Source organism: Candoia aspera, chromosome 2 (genome assembly GCF_035149785.1).
Source record: "Candoia aspera isolate rCanAsp1 chromosome 2, rCanAsp1.hap2, whole genome shotgun sequence".
NCBI lineage: Eukaryota > Metazoa > Chordata > Lepidosauria > Squamata > Boidae > Candoia > Candoia aspera.
In genome coordinates this window covers 45378486-45400092 of record NC_086154.1, presented here as the reverse complement: position 1 = coordinate 45400092, position 21607 = coordinate 45378486, and the positions used below count along the sequence as shown (strand labels likewise).

General features: G+C 38.3%; 1 protein-coding gene across 2 annotated transcripts in view; it reads right to left on the bottom strand.

Moving 5' to 3' along the window:
• Positions 1-21607, bottom strand: part of EEFSEC (eukaryotic elongation factor, selenocysteine-tRNA specific) — a 191080-nt gene that overhangs the window by 56373 nt on the left and 113100 nt on the right. Inside the window, exon 6 of one of the 2 annotated variants that reach the window (XM_063291705.1) lies at positions 16482-16638. The exons of the other annotated variant lie outside the window; for it this stretch is intronic. Within the exon in view, the coding sequence (XP_063147775.1) occupies positions 16482-16638 (157 nt within the window). The remainder of the gene's footprint in view (positions 1-16481; positions 16639-21607) is intronic. 2 annotated transcript variants of the gene reach the window in all.

The window sequence follows — 21607 nt, the reverse complement described above, 5'->3', positions numbered from 1 at the left end:
CTTTTGGGACTTCTGGGCATATTAGTTGCCATGTTAACAGGGAAACTATGGTATTGTCACATGACACCAATTTTGCAGGAGTTACATTGGTTGCTGGCTGGTTTCCAGGTGGACTTCAAGTTGCTTATGATAACCTTTGAAGTCTGGTAGGACTTGGGACCTGGTTGCTGTTGTAAGTCTGTGCGGTCACGTGAAGTCACACTTTATGACTGCGTCATTTAGTGATGGAGTTGCTGGTCCTGATTACCATCATTAAGAAAGGACTACCTGTATAATATTTATTACAAACACGATATTATGTATTTGTATGTTGCTTTCTATAAGCCAGTTAGAGTTAAAAGACTGAAGTAGCATAATAAATAAATATAAATAAAATGGGAAAATGTCTGGACACATTGGTACCACAGAATGCCTTCTTGGGATTCCACTATAACTTAGGAGACATCAAAACAGTTCTATAGAATTAAAAAGAGAACAGTGTATGGTATACGATCAAAGGCTATACATATGCAGACAAGTGTGTGTGTGTAGGAATTAACTATTAGACACCATTTCTATCTATGGACAATGTTCCAACAGGGGGAAAAATACCTATTAGTTACCAATGAATTCTCAAAGACTTTCTTGTTAGCTTTATACAGGAAATTCAACCAAGCTGAAGAATGACAGAAATTCAGTAACATGTTACCTGCAATCTCTGCTAAAGTAAAGTTCCTGAACAAAAAGTTTTCTATATAAATGAGTAGACTCTATTACCTTATATTTGTCCATTAAGATATTGTTTTAAGACGAAATGGTCTGTCATGATGTTAGGGAAAATACTGCCAGCAGCTGGGGACAGCAATATAAGCCATCTTAGCAAATGGGGGTTGAACTTGTGAAATCCTACTGCCTATTAATAAAATACAGAAAAGTTCAGAAAAATATGTTGCAAAATTTCATACTGGTATGGAACTAGATAAAATCAGCTTACTAAGATAAACAAGACTACATTTTGACTGCTCAATTTATCTCTGAACTGGAGTCTTTCCCCTCACTCCCTGTCCACAGGGGGTTACATTCCTTGAAAAGTGCTTTGGAATTATTTTTATCATCCGAACATGTGATTTGTTTGTTTCTTTGCCTCAAGCAGTGAATATGGAGAACTCCTACCTCAACAGGTTCAGACACTGAAAGAGTTAAAGAATAGCAGTGACCTGTCAAAGTAATAGGAAGAGAGAACTAAAGCCAGGAAATTAAATGTAACGACCCAGTCAAGAGAGTGGTTTTTCTCTTCTCAGGCAGGTTTTACATGAATGGAAGGCATTTTGCCTTTGTCTCTTTTTATTTTTTTATTATATATTATATTATAAAAATAACACTGTTATGCTAGCTGTGGTTTTGCTCTTACCTGGCTTCCAGCATTGGAGAAGACTGATTTATTGATTATGTGCCATCAAGTTAGTGTCGACTTAGTGACCACACAGGTTTTCTCCATGACTGAGGAAAACATAGTCAGTGAAGGTACTTGCAGTACAGATTATTGTTGTTGTTGTTGTTTTATTTTACGGACTGAGATCTGGGCTGTATAAATATGTTTTGTGGGTGTACTTATGTCAGATCCTTTACTAGAAGGAGCAGCTGACTGAGATCAACCTGTTCAGAACAATTGTTCATTTCTTTTCTCTTATCCTATTCAACTGCCTTCTAGGTGTCTGACTTGGCTACATATAAAAGGTTTAGAATATCTTAATAAACCAGTAATGTTTATTCTGAGAAGAATCTAGCCTTAAACATATACTTTCACCCAGCAAAAGCTACAGAGGAAGGGTGTGCCACTTAATTTCTTTCTGGTAAATCAGTGGTAGAGAGGATTTCTTTGGAGTTGTGGGAAGGGTGCCATAAGGTTGTAAAAGAAAAGTCTGGACTCAGGGAGGCCCAAGCCATCACATCCTGTCTGTTACATCCATGCCCCGTTACACCTCAGCTCCTTAATCTCTGCTCCTGAAAATAACAGTTCATGCAACGGTACCTACACTGAAAGGTATCTGAAGTAAAGATGGATATACTTAAGGAATTAATTTAGCTTCTTTGCAATCTCTTTCTCCTCCTTGTCATACAGTACTTCAAGTGTTCCACCAGCCATTTTCCTGTTTCTGATATAACAATTTTTAAAATATAACTAGCTGTCTTAATATCATGAGCAACATACGCTTCAAAAACTGTTTTTACACCACCTACCATATTATTTTTGTTTGCAATTTTCGTTCTTGTTCATATCATTTAAGCAAGTTTTCCATTTTCAAAAAGAAGTCTTGTCTGTATTTTTTTTCCTTGACATTACTTGTTAAATACGTTGCTAGTCAGTTAATGGTATTTTTGTTAATATGCCACAGACTTTCTAGCTGTGCTTTTGGTATTTGTGGTCCCTTTTAAATATTCTGGAGAGAACCAATTATCCTTTTTCTCTCTTCAACTCTTTGACTGTCTTATACAAACTTTTTCTTTTTCATAGTACAGAGGAATTAATACATTTTCATTTCTGTTTTTGGTTAACAGAGTTTATTGCATCTTTGGGAGCAAAAAAACCCAGTGGTTATCTATGATTAATTTAAACAAGCCAAATTAATCAAATAATTTTATTAAGAATTATAAATGAAAAGAATAAAGGCTACAAAAAATACAAACAGAAAAATATAAAAGAAAAGAAAAAAGTGTGAAAAACAAAAAAGAAAAAAAAAAGGAAAAAGAAAAAGAAAAAGAAGAAAAAGGAACTTCCCCTTTCATCACAGCAAGTAAAGACAGTCTTAATAGTTTACCATTATCTCTAAATACAACATAATCTCTCTTTACCCCATATCTCATCTATTTAATTTTTAAAAAACACAAAATCCAAATGCTTCGTTCTTTGTCAGCAAATTTCCAGTAAGGGTAACCAGCTGTAACTATTTTTCTCCTTTAGCCCTGGTCAAATAAACCAACATTGTATTCCTTCCCTGAGTTTTTAAAAATATCTTTTAAGCCCTTCAAAAAGAGTCCCAGAGCTAGTCTTCTGTTCATCTGTGTTTCAAGACAAAAATCTTTCAGGATTTTAGCATATTTCTTTTGTGTATCTAATAAGTAAAGTTGGTCCTTTTGTTTGTCACTTCTAATAAAGTCCTTTAAAACCTTAACAGAGTTCTTTTGTATTATTCAGTAAAAAAAATTATCCAAGTCAGTTTCCTGGTTCAATATTTGTAGATCTCCCTTAGGGAACAAGTCATCCACTGGTTCCATTTGTGTGCCTGTATCTTTCTCCATATCTTTCTCATTACTTGTTACATTTGAGTCCCCCTTCAAAGTAATTTCAGAATCGTTCGTTGCAACTTGTTCTTGTTCTGTAACTTCATTACAACATGCTCTGTCAATCTTGTCAAGAAATTAATATAATTTGTCAAAAAGCTTGACAAATATTCCCAAATTTGTATCATAGATTTCTGCTCCATTTTCTTTATCTTCTAGCTCCCTCTAATGTCCAACCTTCAAGGTCCCCTTATCATGAAGAAACTCATAATAATCCCTTGAGAAAATTCCTTCTAACTAATTCAAAACTCTTTGTGGGCATTTAAAATTATAATTTCAAGTCCATCTGAGCCCTTAATCTGTTAAGCTTTCTAAAGTCCATATTCTAAGCACCCTTTTGCTGTTTAATCCAAAAAGTCGTATTTTTCACAAGCTTTTACAAATCACATTTAAAAGTTCTTTCTCTAAGGAGAAGGTGACTAACCTAGCTAATATAGTATAACTTGCTATTCCAAAGGGTCTTAATCCTTTTAAGGCAGCAGGAAAAAAAACAAATCCAAAGTGATTAAAAAGTGAGGCTTGGTCAAGCTTATTGTTCTTTAAAAGGCTGCGTTAACGACTGTGAACAAAGATGGTTCCTCCCTTGATTTCCAGCCACTCATCCCATAGGCAAACTGCAAAACAACAGTTCCTGTGGTCTACTCACAAGGAACAGCTGTGCAGAGTCATGTGGGTTATTTTAACAATCTGGAGCGCATTTCAGCTACCAGGATCCTGCATACTGCACTGATCTCCATTGTAACACTGTCCCCCTACAAAAAGGGAAGGTTAGCTCACCATAGCGCTCAACCGGAAGTCTTAAAGCAAGCCAGATTGAAGCCATGTTTTCTACAGAAAGCTAGTTTAAACTAATCATAGTTATATTACAGTTCTCAAAATGGACAATACAATAGTTATCTCTGAGCAAGCTGGGATTAAATAAAAGAGGCAGAAAATATTTCTGAATTTGTCCTCCTGGCTATGAAGAAGTAACACAGAGGAGGAACACAGAGATGTCAGCATAGAAGGAGACTCAGATTATACACATCCTGTAACTAAGATCCAAATGCAGCTGAGAAAAGTAAGTGCAGAATGGCATGTCTGTGTCAAGGATATATTTATTTCATATAAACTTCCTATTGTATTGTATTTTCTGGGGTTTCCTAAAACAGCAGAGCAGCTTGGTTGTACCAGAATGGAAATGCACATACATACACCTGTTTTTGAAGAGCACACAAAATAAATGTCAGACTTGATCCAGAAATCAAGTCAGCTGATCACCTTAAGGTGTTAGAAAGCCAATTCACCATATACTTAGAAGACAGATATTTTTTCCTTTGGGGCAGTGCTATCATAATCAATATAATCCACACTTCCTCATTTTATCCTTCCATAGTTTAATCTATTCAAACAAGAATCATAAAAGGAAAGTGGTGCATCCCTAGCCATCAGCCTCTGATGTCTTTTGTCTATAACAAGGCAAATGGGAAGATTTATGCTTCAAATATACTCCTAAGGATTTTCATTTTTTGTTTATTTCAGAAAATAAAGGGAGTGGGAATTATAAAAGAACAAGCAGAATTTATCTCCACCTTTTTAAATAAAATGCAATTTATTTATTTATTAGATTTATATTACTGCTCCTCTCCCCCAGTGGGGGACTCTGGGCTGTTACTGACTTACAGTTGCTGCAATTTGCCCTTGGAATTTTGCGTTCACTTTCCAGCTGAATTCCAGCTCAGTTTCAGCTTCAGATCAACACAGCAAACCTGTATTGGCCACTGGCTTTGATTTTCCTTCAAATAAATGGAAGGCAAGATGCAAAGAAACCCATTAAATTCCACTTGCCCTAAAGACTAAGATTATCCTGTTGTAATGCAACACACAAGCAAAGAATTGCAAACAGCAGGAAGCCTCATAAAATTTAAGTGATAAACCATTCTCTGTTGGATTCTTTGAACATATCAACCCATCTCTGGAGAATCAAACCAATCTAATTCTACTTACATTGACTGAAATTGCACTGTCTCACTGACCTCTGAAACCCCCATATGTTATTAATTGTGAATATAAAAAACAACTTACTTGTTACTACTGATTTGGCAGCAGATCAACAATTGATCAAAAATCTCAGTAAAATTTCCTATAGACCTCTCTAATTATAACATGCTTCTTCACCCACATTATTATGTACTTGTCTTCAAACCCATTGTTTCTATATCAAATTTTATTAAAAAACCAAATTGTATGGATAGATTGGGCAGTAATAAAACAGAAAATTACACTTGCTAAGATCTCTGCTCAACAGAGTAAACGCACAGGGAAAAGGCTTTCTTGTCTTCTTTGAGAAAGCAGTCCAAAATAAATTTCCACATTTCATTCACAGAATATGACTTCAGCTGGGAAAGTTCATTATAACAGCATCAAAGAATTTTACTAAATCCCCACAATATACATAGAAAACGGGAAAATAACAGGGGGGAAATTATGAATGGATGTGCAATTACTGGTCCAGTTGACTCCTTTACCTGAATCCTTGAGAGGAGCATTACTGTCTAAAACTGCAAAAGCTGCAAAAACCTGAATGTATCATAATACCCAGTGTAACCACATGACTTTTGAAATGGTTACCTAGAACTATGGACTCCCTGACTCATCTGCTTATGCCACATGTCTCTTTCCTGTGTCCCACAATATAGGATTCAAAGAAATTATTAGACCGGTTGATTTTCAAAGACTTCATGAACATTGATCCTAAGAGCCAAATGAATACTGAGCTCACTAGGAACAGAAGGATTAGTATAAAAATTAGGAAGATAACCTGGGCCCATGAAATATGACATTTAGGGCATGTTACAGACCCTGTCCATGAGGGATTGCCAATTGGCAGGGTCCAGGAAGAGGGCCTTCTCTGCCATAGCACCCGCCCTTTGGAACAAGCTACCCCCGGGGGTAAGAGAGGCCCCCACTCTCCCAGCAGTTCAGAAGGAAGTAAAAACATGGCTATGCCATCTGGCCTGGGATGGGAGAGGGGACAGCTATCATGGGGTGGTTGGCCCTGTGAGGGTGCCAAGGTTAAGATTTTCCCATCTTGAATTTTATATTGTATATTTTGTACTTGTATTTGTAATTTTATGTATTTATATTAAATTGCTACCATTTTTATTATTTGTAAGCTGCCCAGAGTTGTGCACAAGATGGGTGGCAGAGAAATTTAATAAATAAATAAATAAATAAATAAAATAATTCACCTTTGGATGAAGCTGGGTCTGGACAAAAACTCCCTTATTCAGACGGAAAGAGCAAACTGGTGAAAACAATCAAGTTTAATCTTCCCAACTAAGCTAATCATAACCCAGAAAACAACTTTCCAACTAAGCTAATCATAATCTTCCTGACTAAGATAATCATAATCCAGAAAACAATTTTCAAAATTAGTTCCCTAGGACAACCAGAAAGATTGAAAATGGGGTTAGAAAGCATTTGCTTCTGTCAACACTGAAGCTGGTGGTATATAATAAGTAATTTCTCTTTTTACTGTACCCAGTAAGTATTCTAAACTAGAATATCATCCATGCCTCCCACAGCAATCATTAACTTGATGAAAACTCAGGGAGATAGGGATAGGAAGAAGGGCACAAATTTCAAATCGTACTGTGACAGACTGTAAGAGAATTGCTGGAAGTGTCTGTTAGATGCCCAAATGGATGTAAGACTTATTTCTGGGCTGAACAGCGTCTGCCATGGACCTCGACATCTCCATTCTAAATGTTTTCTTCCTATTTATTGACTGACAGATGAGGCTTATAAGGAACAATCCTGTATCTTTGTTCAAAACCAAAAGAAATAGCAGGTGGTACTCTGACCAACTGAATTGTCTTGGACATGGAAATCATTCAGATTGAGGCCATTTTCACCCCAAGTCTTTAAATTGCCAGCTTACACATATCCTCTTAGCTTAGTAGATGAGTAGAAACATGGCAGTAGCTGGTAATCAGCCAGGCAAGCATGTCCTGCATCTTCTACTCCCTTTAATCTAATCAATACTAGAAATACACAAACAAGTAACCTCTTATGCCTGTGCATTTCTTTGTGGCATTTTTCTTATTCTTAACAGTCATCTAATCAGCTTTGCAGGTTTTTTTCCTCAACAGGATGCCAAAGGAAACCAAGGTACAAGGTAAAATTGCACACAAATAAAGAGTGTGCATGTACAAAAACCCAGGAAGGCAATATTACATACAATCAAAGAGTCATCTATTACGCTGTCCTTACTTTGCTTTTTTGGGGAGCAATTAGAATGCTTAAAAAAAGCAGCAGAAAACACACATGTGCATTTAAATCCTTGATGTTTCAAGCAACTTCTTCTGCATTTCTAGTTCCCATGCATGTAAATACACATGGGCTCAAAATGTCAGTGCTCTGCTTCCATTTTCCCCCACAATTGCCCTTCCAGATAGCAAGTGTTGCTGGAAATGTTTGAAGTTTCTATAACTAGATCCATCCTGAGATTATACCATGTATTAAGTATTCTTTTAAAAAAAATCGTAAGAGCTGTGATGCTGAATTTTAGAGATGGGCAAGAGTCTGAGCTCAATTAAGCCATCTAAGGCCCAAGTTTTTGTTGAACATACTGAACATGGGATGATGGTGAAGCATTCAGAAACAACATCTGAAGGGCCAAGGAGTCAGCAAACCTCTGCTACCTACCATCTTTTTCCTCTCTCCTAAGTGGGGGTGAAAAAACCTTTATCCTGGAGAAGAAGGACAATATAGCACTCATTTAACCAAGACAGGTAGGCTTTTCTTTGCAGAAAATTTCAGTTGAGACTATGCAAATGAAATCCAAAGACCAAGATGCCCAGTGACAAAAGACATTCAAAGGTGTTCCCCATCAGAAGAGAAATCCTCAGATACACATTTTTCCTGATCAGTTTGTAAGATACCTTATTTCAGAAATCAGGGCTGAACAAACTATGTTTCTTTACCACCTTAAATTTATTTTACAAAGTCATACCTCTATCATCAGTGTAGAAATGAAATATTTAATTTATGTCAGTAATTTTATAAATTAAAAAATATATTTTATTCTTGCTGAGAGTAATGGCAACATTTTCTTTTTGATTAAAAAGAAGAGGGTGCTTTAATTTTTTAAAGACTGAGTAAACCAACAACAATAGTACCCTATTGAGGGAAAGTAAACATGCAAATAAAATATAGCATTGGAAAATCAAAGATAATACACCATGAAAAATAACCGTATTTTTGGTTTGTCTACCTCCCCCAAGAAAATGCCCTAGACTACTGAAATTAATACCACCCCCACCCCCACACACACATACCACCATAGCTGATATTCAGGGTGGCTCATTTGTTCCTTCATAGTGAAAGAAAGATGTTTTATGTTTAAAGTCAAACTAACTCAGAAGCATTCACGGAATAGTTAAGAATATGTTGGATATGCATGGTTTCTTCTGAATGAAAAACACTGCTGGCTTTAAACAACACATACATACAGCAATATCTCATTATTCAGCTCAGAAAGAGTAGAGAAAAACCCTGCAGGCAAAAGTGCCACAGAGCAGCAGGAAGAACAAATTTTTTCCTAACAGCTACCTGATTAGTCCACGTCAGGACAATGAAAACCAGCCTGAAACCTGGGAATTATCTAGTATAACCAAAATCAAAAGATATAGAAAAGATATGGGAAAGGAAAGGAAAGGAAAGGAAAGGAAAGGAAAGGAAAGGAAAGGAAAGGAAAGGAAAGGAAAGGAAAGGAAAGGAAAGGAAAGGAAAGGAAACAAAGCTAGGGGAAAATATTAAATAAATACAAGACAATCTAAAATATGAATTCAGGTAAAACAATATGCCCTCATTCTGTGGCAGATAGTAGCAATAATTGATATACGGAGATGAGTACCACCCCCTAGAGTTGGACACAACTGGACTTAATGTCAAGGGAAACCTTTACCTTTACCTTTTAAGAAAAATGAAGTGAAAATGAACCTGATCATTAATTTCTTAACTACAAAAGGGTGGGACCTGTTTCCCAACTGCTCCATAAGAGAAGCGCAAATAATGGGATTCATTCCCATCCAAACATTTATCTTCCTCCTGGTTGGATGGATATTGGCACAGAAGGGAATTTGTCTCTGATAGGCATGCTCATTACTACTGCAAAACTGAAAGGGAAGAAGCTACTGACAAGTATAAATGAATACAATCCTTATGTCAAATTCTTGATATTATATACACCTTCTATGAAAAACTGCTGCTTTTCATAAGCTACAACGCTCCACAAGCTTACTTGTGCATCAGAGTGAATTTTGTCATACTTTTTTGGATGACTGCATTTGTGTATGCATAATAATGCCTAATTTGAAAATTCAGACTTGTTCACCATTCAGTTTGACTATACCTATTTTTATCTTTCCAAAACAAAACAATTTTAGTCCTTTCAATTTCTTTCTAGTCCTCTCTTCATCTTCTTAGGCGGAATTACACGGATGTTACATGTTAAGAGGAAAACAGAAGAAACAGGAAATACCATAAAGAAAAAGCAGGATGCTACAGACACTCTTTGACAGCTAAAGCCCCTGTTCAGTTCTCTACAAATTTTAAACCTGCCAGACATTGCCCACAAAGTACAACATTTCTCTTTCCAACATTAAGATTCCAATGTTTTCTATTTTGCAAATGCAAGTTATCGAAAAATTGTATATACTGTATGTCCACTCAGAAATAAACTCTGTAAAGTAAAATAGGACTCATCCAGGAAAGCATATTTAGGATTACAACCTGAGTATGTGAATAGGCTATCTGGATGCAAATACAGTCCTAATATTATTATTATGAATAATTATCCAAAACAATTTCATAACCAGTTACATATACATGTTTCCTCTTTATAGACATTGGAGGAGGAGAGCTGCGTTAGTCCATTGTGGCAAAAAATCAGGAGTTCAGTAACACCTTTTTCAAGTAACAAATTTTATTAAAAAGCTAGGCATGAGCATATGCCTTTTAATAAATCTGTTAGTTGGTAAAGGTGCTATCCAATTCCTCCTGATTTTTTGTTTCCTTTTTCATATACAGCATGTAAATTATTCATATTGCACCAATTTCTTTCTTATTTTTTGCAACTGCCTCTAAGACCTCAAGAACACATACATATATGTCCATGTGGTTTTTGTTTTTGAATCTCTTACTGTTTAGGTCACTTTCAACAAATTAAACTTTCCAGTTGTCTCAGAAATAGGTGTTTTACATAGGCATCCTTAAGGCATCTTCAAGAGGTGGTTGATTAAACTAGTTTTTAATGGCTACATGAGTAAGTTTTTATGACACTTAACTTTTATGAGAAAAAACACAAGAGATACAGAGAGAGGAACAGAAAAGGGAAATAAGACTAGCTAAACTTAATTAAAGAACTTTTTAAAAAACCACAAACAGGATACAAACATATAAAAAAGCAACACTGAGCTAACAATGGAATGTGAACTATATTTGACTTAAACAACGTCAAATTCATTACTATTCTCCATATGAAATGTTGGTCGCTCTTAAAGAAACAGAGACATTTAGCAATCTTCTTAACCTGCTTTTTATTTTCCACAGAGCATAATGTTTTGATTCTACAAAACTGTCTTATTTAGGTTGCCATTGCTACATAATGGGGAGAAAAAGCTGGAGCTTGTTTTAAGCAAGAAAATTGGTGGGGAAGAAATTTCTTGTACAAAATTATCATTCATTCCACAAGCCATTTAATGAAAGGAGAACAGGCAAATTTATATTTTACTATTTAACCTGTTGTGCAATATTGAACAATCCTACCAAAATGAGGGGTAAGCATTGGAGAGAAGAAATTGTTAATTTGCTTAGAGCTAACAGGAAAGAAAGAAAGAAAGAAAGAAAGAAAGAAAGAAAGAAAGAAAGAAAGAAAGAAAGAAAGAAAGAAAGAAAGAAAGAAAGAAAGTCAGTCAGTCCAAGTGGAAGACATAATCATAATATGTTACCAGATGGTGTCAAGGATCATTTGGTATGAGAACGTGCCACCTCCAATATAATAAAGTCCAAATACAACATTATTGTTTCTGTTATTTGGAAAATATTTGTTTTGGCTAAGGTTCTACTGAACAAGACATTAGCTGCCAATATAAAATCACTTTATTAAAACCAGACTACGTTTAGATGTTAATTCCCATAATCTACATAAAACTGCACAGCTCACTGACTGGAATGTTAAATCTCCTTATTAATTGGAATTCCTAAAGGTATCTCCCACATGAAATAAACCATCCTCTTTCTTGCTGCCCCTATTAAAAGAAAATCAATCCAAATGTCAACAAAAACATATATCAACAACTGTTAAAATCTGATAGATTTGTCATTACAATGCTGTATAATAATTATCTCCCATGTGCTAAGTATCCACAGTATGTGGTACATTAATATTTTCTATATAATAGACTTATTTTGCATTTTTTGTGAAAACAATATTTACATTCTATGAATTTCAGACTAAAATGTTGCAATAGTATGAAAACCCCAAGGCCTGAGAATTAATGTACCAATTACTAAAATAAATTTCCATCATCAAGGAGACTGTAAGCATTTATTACCAAATATTATCTAAGAAGTCCAATAAATTATTTTCTGTTACTATATTAACTGCATCTTAAAGTCAAAAGAAGTTTCAGTGTTAAAACAATCTGCTACTAATTTAAAAGAGTACAAAATTCAAGCTAATTTTTCCAAAGGTTTGTGGTGCATTAGTCAGGACATAAATAGGCATGTCCATTTATATGCAGATGTCACCATTTTGCTGGCAGAGAATCCAACAAATTTGCAAATATGTTAGATTGTAAAACAGAACAAGAAGTATGCATCTGAAGAGTAAAGTATTAAAGACTAATTATTGTGATGTGGAAAATGTAGTGCACTATTGTACATTTATGCATAAACGGCCCAAAACTAGAGCAAGTAGATGAATTTATATATCTTGGTAGAATGTTTACTAAAGATGGGGAAATGAATGGAGAAGACATGCAAATACTAGTAGAAAGATAGTGGACGGTTCAAGGAAGTTGAATGCAAAGAGGGTGGATTATTTAACAAGTTTATTTGGTAAAACAAGAAAAAATGAGATCAAAAATAAATGTGGACTGAACACAAAAGTGAGTGACCAATACAAAAGAAGTATATTGAGGTGATTTTGGTAATGTGGAGAATGAAAGAGGATTGGCCAGGGGTCCAATCCAGCAGGATACTATCATGTACTTACAGTATGTTCTTAAATTGCCAAATATATGAAGAAAGAGTGAATAAGTCAAGAGGAAAAAGAAGACTGAGAATATCATGTCTGAAAAGCATTGAGATCCTCAAAAAGAGAGTTTATCTACTTTTGTGTTTGACATGTAGAAAGAAATTATAAACCAAATTTATCAAATCTCTTATATTGTATGAAAAAAAAAACCAAAAAATACCTTAGCAATGTACATTTATTGTCATTGCTGTAATCAGCATCTAATTCTTATACTTGAATGTGCTTGGCAAAATGACATCACTGATTCTTGTTGCAAATTTTTCCTATGTTCTCAATTTTACTTTAGTATTTCTTGAACTAATGGTATTATATTTATTAAGTAATCTTGACATGATTTTATATTTTCATAAGAGATTTCACTTTTTGTTTTCCAGTTGATTCGAAGAAAATCAAACCCATATGTTAATGTTCCAGAATGTTGCACTTTGATTTGAACAAACCCCATACAGATACTTTTAAGATGTTACAGGAGAAAAAGAGATTATAGTAGTGTATAAAGTACAGGTAGTCCTAGCTTAACAACCGGAATTGGGACCGGAATTTCCATTGCTAAGTGAAGAGATCATTAGGTAAAACATTGCATGACTGCACCACTTAGTGACAGCAGTTCCAGTAGTCCCAGTTGTGGTTGTTACGCCAGGACCTCATGTTTCTTCTGCCCTGCCGAGCTCACCTCTGCTTCAATTCCCCCCACCCACTTATCTCCCCACCCCACTCCCAATCTCTGTCCTTTTGGCTATTCTGCACTCTGCCACTTACCCCTGCCACCCTGTTAGCAGATTGCTAGGAAAGCCTTTGGCCCAGGAGAGATCAGAAAAGTCACACACCAGACATTTCTATAAAAATAATTTTATTTACAGAAAGCAAACATATTTACAGGCTCTCAGTGAGAGCTGCTTAACTCTCTACATGCCTATACAGAAGGGAAACTGAAACTAAAACAAGTCCAGGCAAGTTCTTCTCCCCAGGTGCAAAAATTAACATCTGAAAAGAGGACAATTAAATTCAACCTCTTCATGATTAGTTACCATAGTAACCTTAATCTGTAGTAGAAAACATATTAACACATCCACTGCTGCTCTGAGATGACCTTCGCTGTCTTCTTCCTCCTGCTGCTGGCAAAGGATCCAGGTGCTGGGTAAGGGTGCAGCCTGGAATGCGCGCAGTGAGTGCAGCAAGCAGCGGAGCCTTGTCTGGCAAAAAGAGCTTGCCAGACCCAGCCAGGGAGGAGGCAGCGGGACAGGACAGCAAGGCCTGCTCCATTGCCAGGCAGAAGTGGAGGCTCCCTGGCCAAAGGTAGAGGCTGTGCAGGAGGCGCTGTTCAGGGTGGTGGCAGAACTAGAGGAGGCAGAGGGACAAGGGCTTCCTGGAGGCACAGTGCAAGCTCTGCAGCTCATGTTCGAAGTGCTCCTGGAGACCCTGCCTGTGAGCAAGCAGAGGGCCTGCAGGTAGGTTCTGTCACCTATACCCCTCACTGAAGCCCCACATGTCCTGTTCAGACTTAGAGGCAGCCAGGCAGATTAAATATCAAAAATACTCTTTATTAAATAACTATTTACAATAAATAAGTCCTTAAAATCAAGAAGAACTGAATTCAATTAAGCCCAACTGGGTAGCAACAAGGAAACCGGCAAAATTGCAGGAAGAGACTGCAGCAGTGCAGTGGAGCAGGACTCCCTCAAAGAGACTGGAAGACTGCGAGAAGCTGAAGCGCGAGACACTACTGAAGGCGAAAGATCTTGAATTAGAACACCATTTGAATTAGGCTGGCACCAGAACACTGGACACTTCTGGGATCTAAGGATCAGGCTGGACTGGACTCAATGACTCGGGCTGGATTGGATACTGAGAACTGAAGGCTCGAAACAAGGCTGAGAACTTGAAACAAGGCTGGACTCGGCTGGACACTCTGGACTAGGAACTCGGAGCAAGGCTGAAGACACGGAGCAAGACTGAACTCGGCTGGAAGCCCTGAACTAGGCAACAGTTCAGGTTCACAATTAGATAGGTGTGAAACTCCAGAACAAGGTTGAGCACACAAAGCATGGCTGGACTGAAACAAAGATTCCCTGCGAGACTGGAGGTAGAACGCACACTGAAGCTGCATGGGAGACTGGCAACTAAATGGCGGTCTAGAAACATTGCAAGGCTGCACCGACAAGGCTGGACTGGAGACTCTGAGAACAGCGGAATTCTTGAAACAGGGAGAGGAACGTGCCTAGAACACACACAAGATGAGTGCAAAGATCCGAAGCTGGATGCGAGACTGAGGTTGCTGGGTTTGGCGAGGAGAAGATCCTGGGTAGCAGCAGGAGCAGGATTTAAGTCCTCTTCCGTGGAGAATGCTGGCGCTGATTCCTCTTTGGTAACAGACACTATCTCCGATGCTGGTAAGGACTCTTTTGTGGAAGCTGCAGGCTTGTAGGATCAGTTGTCTCCGGCAGCTTGCTCTTTGCCCGTCTGCCTTTTATGCCGATCCTCCACGCACCTGGACCCTTCTGCAGCCAATCAGGCTGCCTTCTCCTTCGCGTGCTTTTCTGTCTGTTGTTGGCGCATGCTGATTGGAGGATTTAAATCCTCCTCCAAGTCTTGGCTAATCAGCACCTTTGACTCATCTGCAGGTTTTGCTTTCTCGGTTTAAGCCCTGTAAGTTTCTGTTTCCTCCTCTGACTAAGAGTTTCGATTTCTGAGTCAGAGGCAGGCTGGATTCTCACACGACAGAGTGGTTCTCTAGGAGCACTTTCAACAGAGTGCAGGGTGGCCAAAAGGGCAGAGATAGGTGGGAGGTGGGCGGGTGGGAGGACTTGAAGTGCCCCTGTGGTTATAAGTGCAGACAGGCTTCCAAGCACCCAAACTTTGATCACATGACCGCAGGGATGCTGCAATGGCTGGAACTTCCAAGATTGGTCATACCTACCATTTGTTCAGCACCACCATAACTGTCATGAGTACTGATGGTGAGCAGGAGGGGGCCCCTATCCAGGGGGGAAAACGCAGTACTGAGGAGTTAAGCAGCCATTCAAAGAGACACAGATCAGACCCGCCTTAACTTTTGGGGTTTATCTGTCTGGGTTTTTCCCACGCTTCTTCAGTTTGTTAGGATTTTCTGTCTAATGTAGCAGTAATAAAACACTAGAGACCTATTCCTTGTCTCAGCGTGGTTCCTGACTGTTAGGACAATAACTTCTGAAATCTTGCCAAGAAAACTGCATGGACTAGTCATGGACTACTCCAGGCAGTCGCTGAGAACCGGACACAACTGAACGAAAAAAAAAACTGTAATTAAAACACTCAACGTGCTGTTATTGTCATTCACTAACTAGTTCAAGAGGGAGGTTATATAGAAAACAAGACAGAATATTCCTGACTTAATAAACCACAGATTAAGCGCTACACTAGTATATCTCCTATCATGAACTAGCTTTAGTATTTTAATCCTGATTTATGGGTGTCCATAAGGGGAGGGGGGACAAATTACCTACTTGCCTACTGTATATAAACATGGCATTTGTGTAATTACATCGAGTGTGTGTTGTCAATTTGGTGTCATTGTGGTTTGTTGAAGATGCACCTGTCCTGAATTCTTTAAACCATGGTCTGCACTACAAAAATGGAGTAATACCTTCTTCCAGTAATAAACTCTACTGAGAAATTGCTCCAGGCTGCTTTTCACTGCATTAGTAAGTAGCACTGAAGTACCTGATATAAACTTATCAACCTAGAAGTATCTTTTGAAGTTAATCACATGATGATATCTATTATATTACATTCCTACATGCATAAGAATCTAAATTCTTTCTCAGGAATTTGGAAAATGCTGTCTGAATGTACATAAGTGGCAAAAATAAATACTTACCTGGAATGCGGACTTTAAATTTTCCACTCTGTCCAAAGCCACCTTCTATTACACCTTCCTCTCCTGTAGAAAGCTTGACCTTCAACCCCACAAACATTTGGATGTTTGTTTCTTTTTTAAATAATGAACGACCAATCACGCTGTAATCATCACACAGCTGCAAATTAAACAAATAAGGTAATAGATAAAATAGAAACACAATTATCGTTTTGCATAACATACATACATTATTATTTCTACACTGCATTCCTATGCCACCACCACTTAACAGCTTAAGTGACCTGGGCTGAAGCCATTTGGATTTTAAAGATAGTTACATCAGCAGCCAACATAATGATTGCAGTGCAGATGTAAAATCATCTCTCCACATTATCCCAGATATCAACCAGGTTGTTGAACTCATTAAAGCTTTCTAAACTACATACGCAAGGACACCACCCTCTGACAAGACAGAAGGTTCTATAGTTCATAGTACTAAAAATTACAATAGTCCAAAAGAATCAATAGCTAATACTTACAGTTCCTAGTAGAACATTATTTACTGGACTTACCAAGAGATTCTCAAACTGAAAACAAGGAATCCAGACAATGACTTTCTTCCAGTGACTGTGAATTGGAAAGGTCACAGCTTTCTAAACCACCTTGTTTAATTATGGAAGATTACATGTCACTGTAAAATCTTAGAAATGTAAAACATGCTAAAAGGTGTAATAATTGCCTCTTTCAATTAGGCTTTTATGGATAACATTAAAACTTAGTTAGGTTCATCTTATGGTGACTAAATTCATTATGTCCACATAATTTTCTGGGCAGCCATATGGAAGTGGTATGCCATTATCTTCTTCCAGGGTTTGTTTGTTTGTTTACTTCCCAGTCTTGCCTACAGCTTTGGGATGTCCTGGTGGTTTTCCATCAAGTACTAGCTAGGCTTGACCCTCCTTAGTTTTTTTGGGATCAGCAACAGTGTAGCAGCAGTGTCCATGGAACAGGGGGGCAGAGACTCAGGACAGAATGATAAAAATGGTGTTTCAGTGCAAGCACCTGATCTTTTGTAACTGTATCGTGATGTTGCATGCATATATGAAAGGGGTGGAGCTTGTGGTACAATGCTGCTTTTGTCATTCTGATGAAAGCAACAAACTTTTGCAGACATCCATGGGGATTGGTCAAGTCAGCTAAGCACTGCTAATTTAACTATACAAGAGAGTTGCTGGACATCTCTGAAATTTACTTTTCAACAACAGTACATCTAATTTGGAAAAAAAAAGTAACTGAAAGCATCATAGATCATCCAAAATTTCAAATTTTCAAATCCAGCTCTCTGGAACTCCATTGGGTCCGTCAATCATTTGGGGCGGGCTGATCAAATGGGCCCTGTCTCCCTACAGGGAGGGGTGACACCAGTGAGCCAAAAGGCAACCAGGGAACGATCTGTCCATAGCAATGTCCTCTACTGCCAGATCACATCTCACCTGCCCCGAGACAAAAACCAAATCTAACCTGCGACCTCCAGTATGCGTCAGGCCATCAATGACTTGGGACAGGTGCATGGAGGCCACAAACTCCTAAGTCACTCCAGACTCAACATCACTGGGTGGCAAACTGAGATCCCACAGAACCAGCAGCCTTGTGGACTCCACTGCCGACCCAGCAAGAGAATCCAGCAGCTTAGTCAGGGAAGCCTCTGAGCAACAGGGAAGGCAGTACACCAGCTGCAACCCCAACTGTTCCCTTGAGCCCAACTTCAGCCAGAGCACCTCACATCTGGTTATCTTTGGAGCGGAGTCCCTTCAAGCCTATAATAACTCCCGGATCACAACAGCCATGTCTCCCCACCTTGCCTGGGGTCTTGGTTGTTGCAAAACCCAAAACCCAGGTGGGCATATTTCTGAGAGGGGAACCCCCCTTGGGCCCAACTAGGACTCGGTAAAACATGCCAGGTCAGTGCCCTCCCCCAAGATAAAATAATGGATGAGAGCAGACTTGTTACACAGCAACTTGGCATTCAAAAGCAGCAGCCAAGGATCTGGTTGCCTGGCACAGAGGGCAGAATCCAAGAGCTGGACAGTGGGAACTCAGCCTCCCCTAGCTGCACCTGACCATGCACTCAGCAGCCTCAGTGGGAACAAGCCCCTGTGGGGGAAGAGAAAAAGAAAGAAGGAAACACCCCAGTCCCGCTTACTTCCCCCACCTCAGTAGTCACCCCTTAAGTTAAAAATGGGGCCAGCACCCATGGACCTCCACCCCACCCAGCAATGTTCCAGGAGCCCAGGCCAGCCACACCTCCATAGGTTGAATATCTGGGGTGTGCGTGAAAGCTCTGCTGCTTTGAGCATCTACATGGTGCACCCCAAGCCTCCACAGCTTTCACAAATCCCATGATCTTCCAGGCTTCCAAGGTCACTACCTTGATCTCTGTGGCCTCCATCAGCAGGAATCCCTGCACCTCTGTGGCTTCTGCAGCTCCACCAGCTGCAATCCCTGCACCTACCCCTTGCCACGTTTTTCCATTTAGCTGATTTTCTGATCCTAGGTGGACCCTTGATGGATTTTCTCCTGTCACTGGAAGTCTCCACTTCTTCCCCTTGTTTTTTCCTGTTCCATCCCAGTGAAACTGCTATCCTTTGGCAGCAGAGAGGTAGGCACCCGCTTGGGATCTTCATGTGTTCAGAGTATGGATCTCTTTAGTCTATTAGTCCCAGTTGGAAGTCCATTCCTAAATGCCATGACTAAGGGTTAGATCACATCTTGAAAGAAAAAGATTTAGATAAGGGAAGGGTCAATCAGTTATATTATCTTGTCTCCAACAAGTGAGCCAGGAAGCAATCTGGCTCTTTAATAAAATTTCCACCAACCTGTTCTACTTTAATTAGCTTGATTGGACATAATTGTTAGAAGAATCCAAGTAAATAGTTGCTGAAGGTAAAAAGGCCTTAGAAAATGTGCAGGAAAAGATAGGGAATTAAAACAGCATAGGGCTAATGCATTACAGCTTTGAAGAAGCCATATAGCATTCAAGGTAAGGATGAACTAAACAACATCCAGAAAATCACTAATGGGAAGACGGTTCAAAAGAAAAATCCTCAGCTACTTGTCTTTATTCATATTGACACATTTACCTCCACATCATCTTCATATTTGGAAAATATTTTGCCTGCCTGAATAAGGTAAAATATTTCCAATCCAACTTTCAAAAATGCAAGTTTGAAGGTAAAATGTAATCATGTTTATTACACTTAATATCTTAAACCAGCCGCATTGAATTTAATTTAAAGATTATTAAACCAGTGGGAGTCAAGTTTGGATTCATAATTAAGCAATCATATATAAGAGGCAGCAAGCTTGTTGCACAGGGAAAGATAAACGTGCTTCCTTGGGCATTGGCAAAACAAAGATGCAACCAAGTGAGCCTAATTCCTAAGGTATGAATATTTCTGATTGCTACTAACCCCTGAAGATACTATGTCCATGTGTCATGTCAAAGAGTCCTGATATGAAAAAAAGAAAAGAAAAAGTTGAAAAAAGAAGAGAAAGTGTCGTTTGATTTAAAGAAAATTGTTTTTTGATTCTTCATTAAAAAGAGTATATTAGTTCTGCATTACGCTTATCAGTCAGAATAAGAAGTATGGAACAAAGCAGATCAAGCCTGGTATGTAGATCAGTGTTCTTCAAACTTGGCAACTTAAACTTCAACATGTTGGCTGGAGAATTCTGGGAGATGAAGTCTACACATCTTAAAGTTGCCAAGTTTGAAAAACACTGATGTAGATCAAAAGTACCATTTAAAATGCAGGCCACAAATTTTAAGACTGCACAGAATTATTCTTAGAATTTCTATAATTAATTATTTCAGAATTTTGTTAGAGTTAGTCTTAAAACAGATGTTTTGGAAGTCATCAAACAATATTAGATTTGGACCCAACAAATCTTTCCAAAGTGCCAGCTCAGCAACTAGGTAGTACTATCACATATTGTGATTATATAATTACAATATAATCTAGTAACAGAATTATCAACAACAGTATAGAGTCAGCTATCTAGAAACCACCTGCTTAAAGTCTAGCAATCGAGAAAAAAAATTCCAGAATATCATTTTGCCCATCCATATCGTTACCAAGCGAATGATCAATAGTCATTCTTATTTTTGTTCTAAATGTATTTATTTGTTAGACTGACATCAGCTTTTCCTTCAGGAGTTCAAGGCCACATACACAGTACTCTCTCCTGCTATTTTTCCCCACAACAATCACCCTGTGAGGTCAGTTGGACTGAGAGAGCACAGCTGGCTCAAAATCACCCAGTGAACTTCCATGACAGGGTAGACTTGAACCCAGGTCTCTCTGGCACCAATCCAGCACGTTAACCAATACGCCACACACTGACTGTAAATATCCTTTTAAAATATCCTTGCTACTTAATATATCTGATTTAGTAAAGACAATTATCATTGATCACAATGGTCAGGACTCTTTTTTTGGCAGGAACCACTGTTGGGTTCAAACGGCCTTTATTTTTACATACCCTCCCATACACTTCTTTAATGTTTAGAAAAGTTTATTCTTTGCTCCCACTGAAACTCAATTCCTATTAGTGGACCAGCAATTAAGAAGGATTCTGCCTTAATCCTCTTCTGAGGTCTCAGAACTTCTACCAGGGCTATCACTTTGCCATCAGCTGAGCAGCCTTTGGGGCTTTGCTTCTCTTTCACTTTTTCATCCAATTTCTCCTGGTTATAAAATATGAAATTGAAAAATCCAACAGTGTGGACAACGGATACACACTCTTCTTCTGAGTCTGTAGACAGGGGCCTCGCCGTGAGGGCAGACTAATTTTATTAACTTCAGGGGAACTTCAAAAAGCTTAAGGCCTTTAATGCCAGACAGAGACGACCCCAAAAGTCAGTTTAAGTGCTGCGTAAACAAAGGATTAGGTCAAGAAAAAGCTAAAGGCTGCTTGCATTTCTTGTTTATATTGTCATATGACCTAGTGGGAGTGGAAGCGGGTTGACTTTCTGATTTTAATCCTCCATGGTGTACAGTGGCGCTTCAGTTCATTGACCTACATTACAATAATATTTTTTTTAAATTTATGGGCAGAGTTGCAGCATCAAACTCACTTAAGGAGTC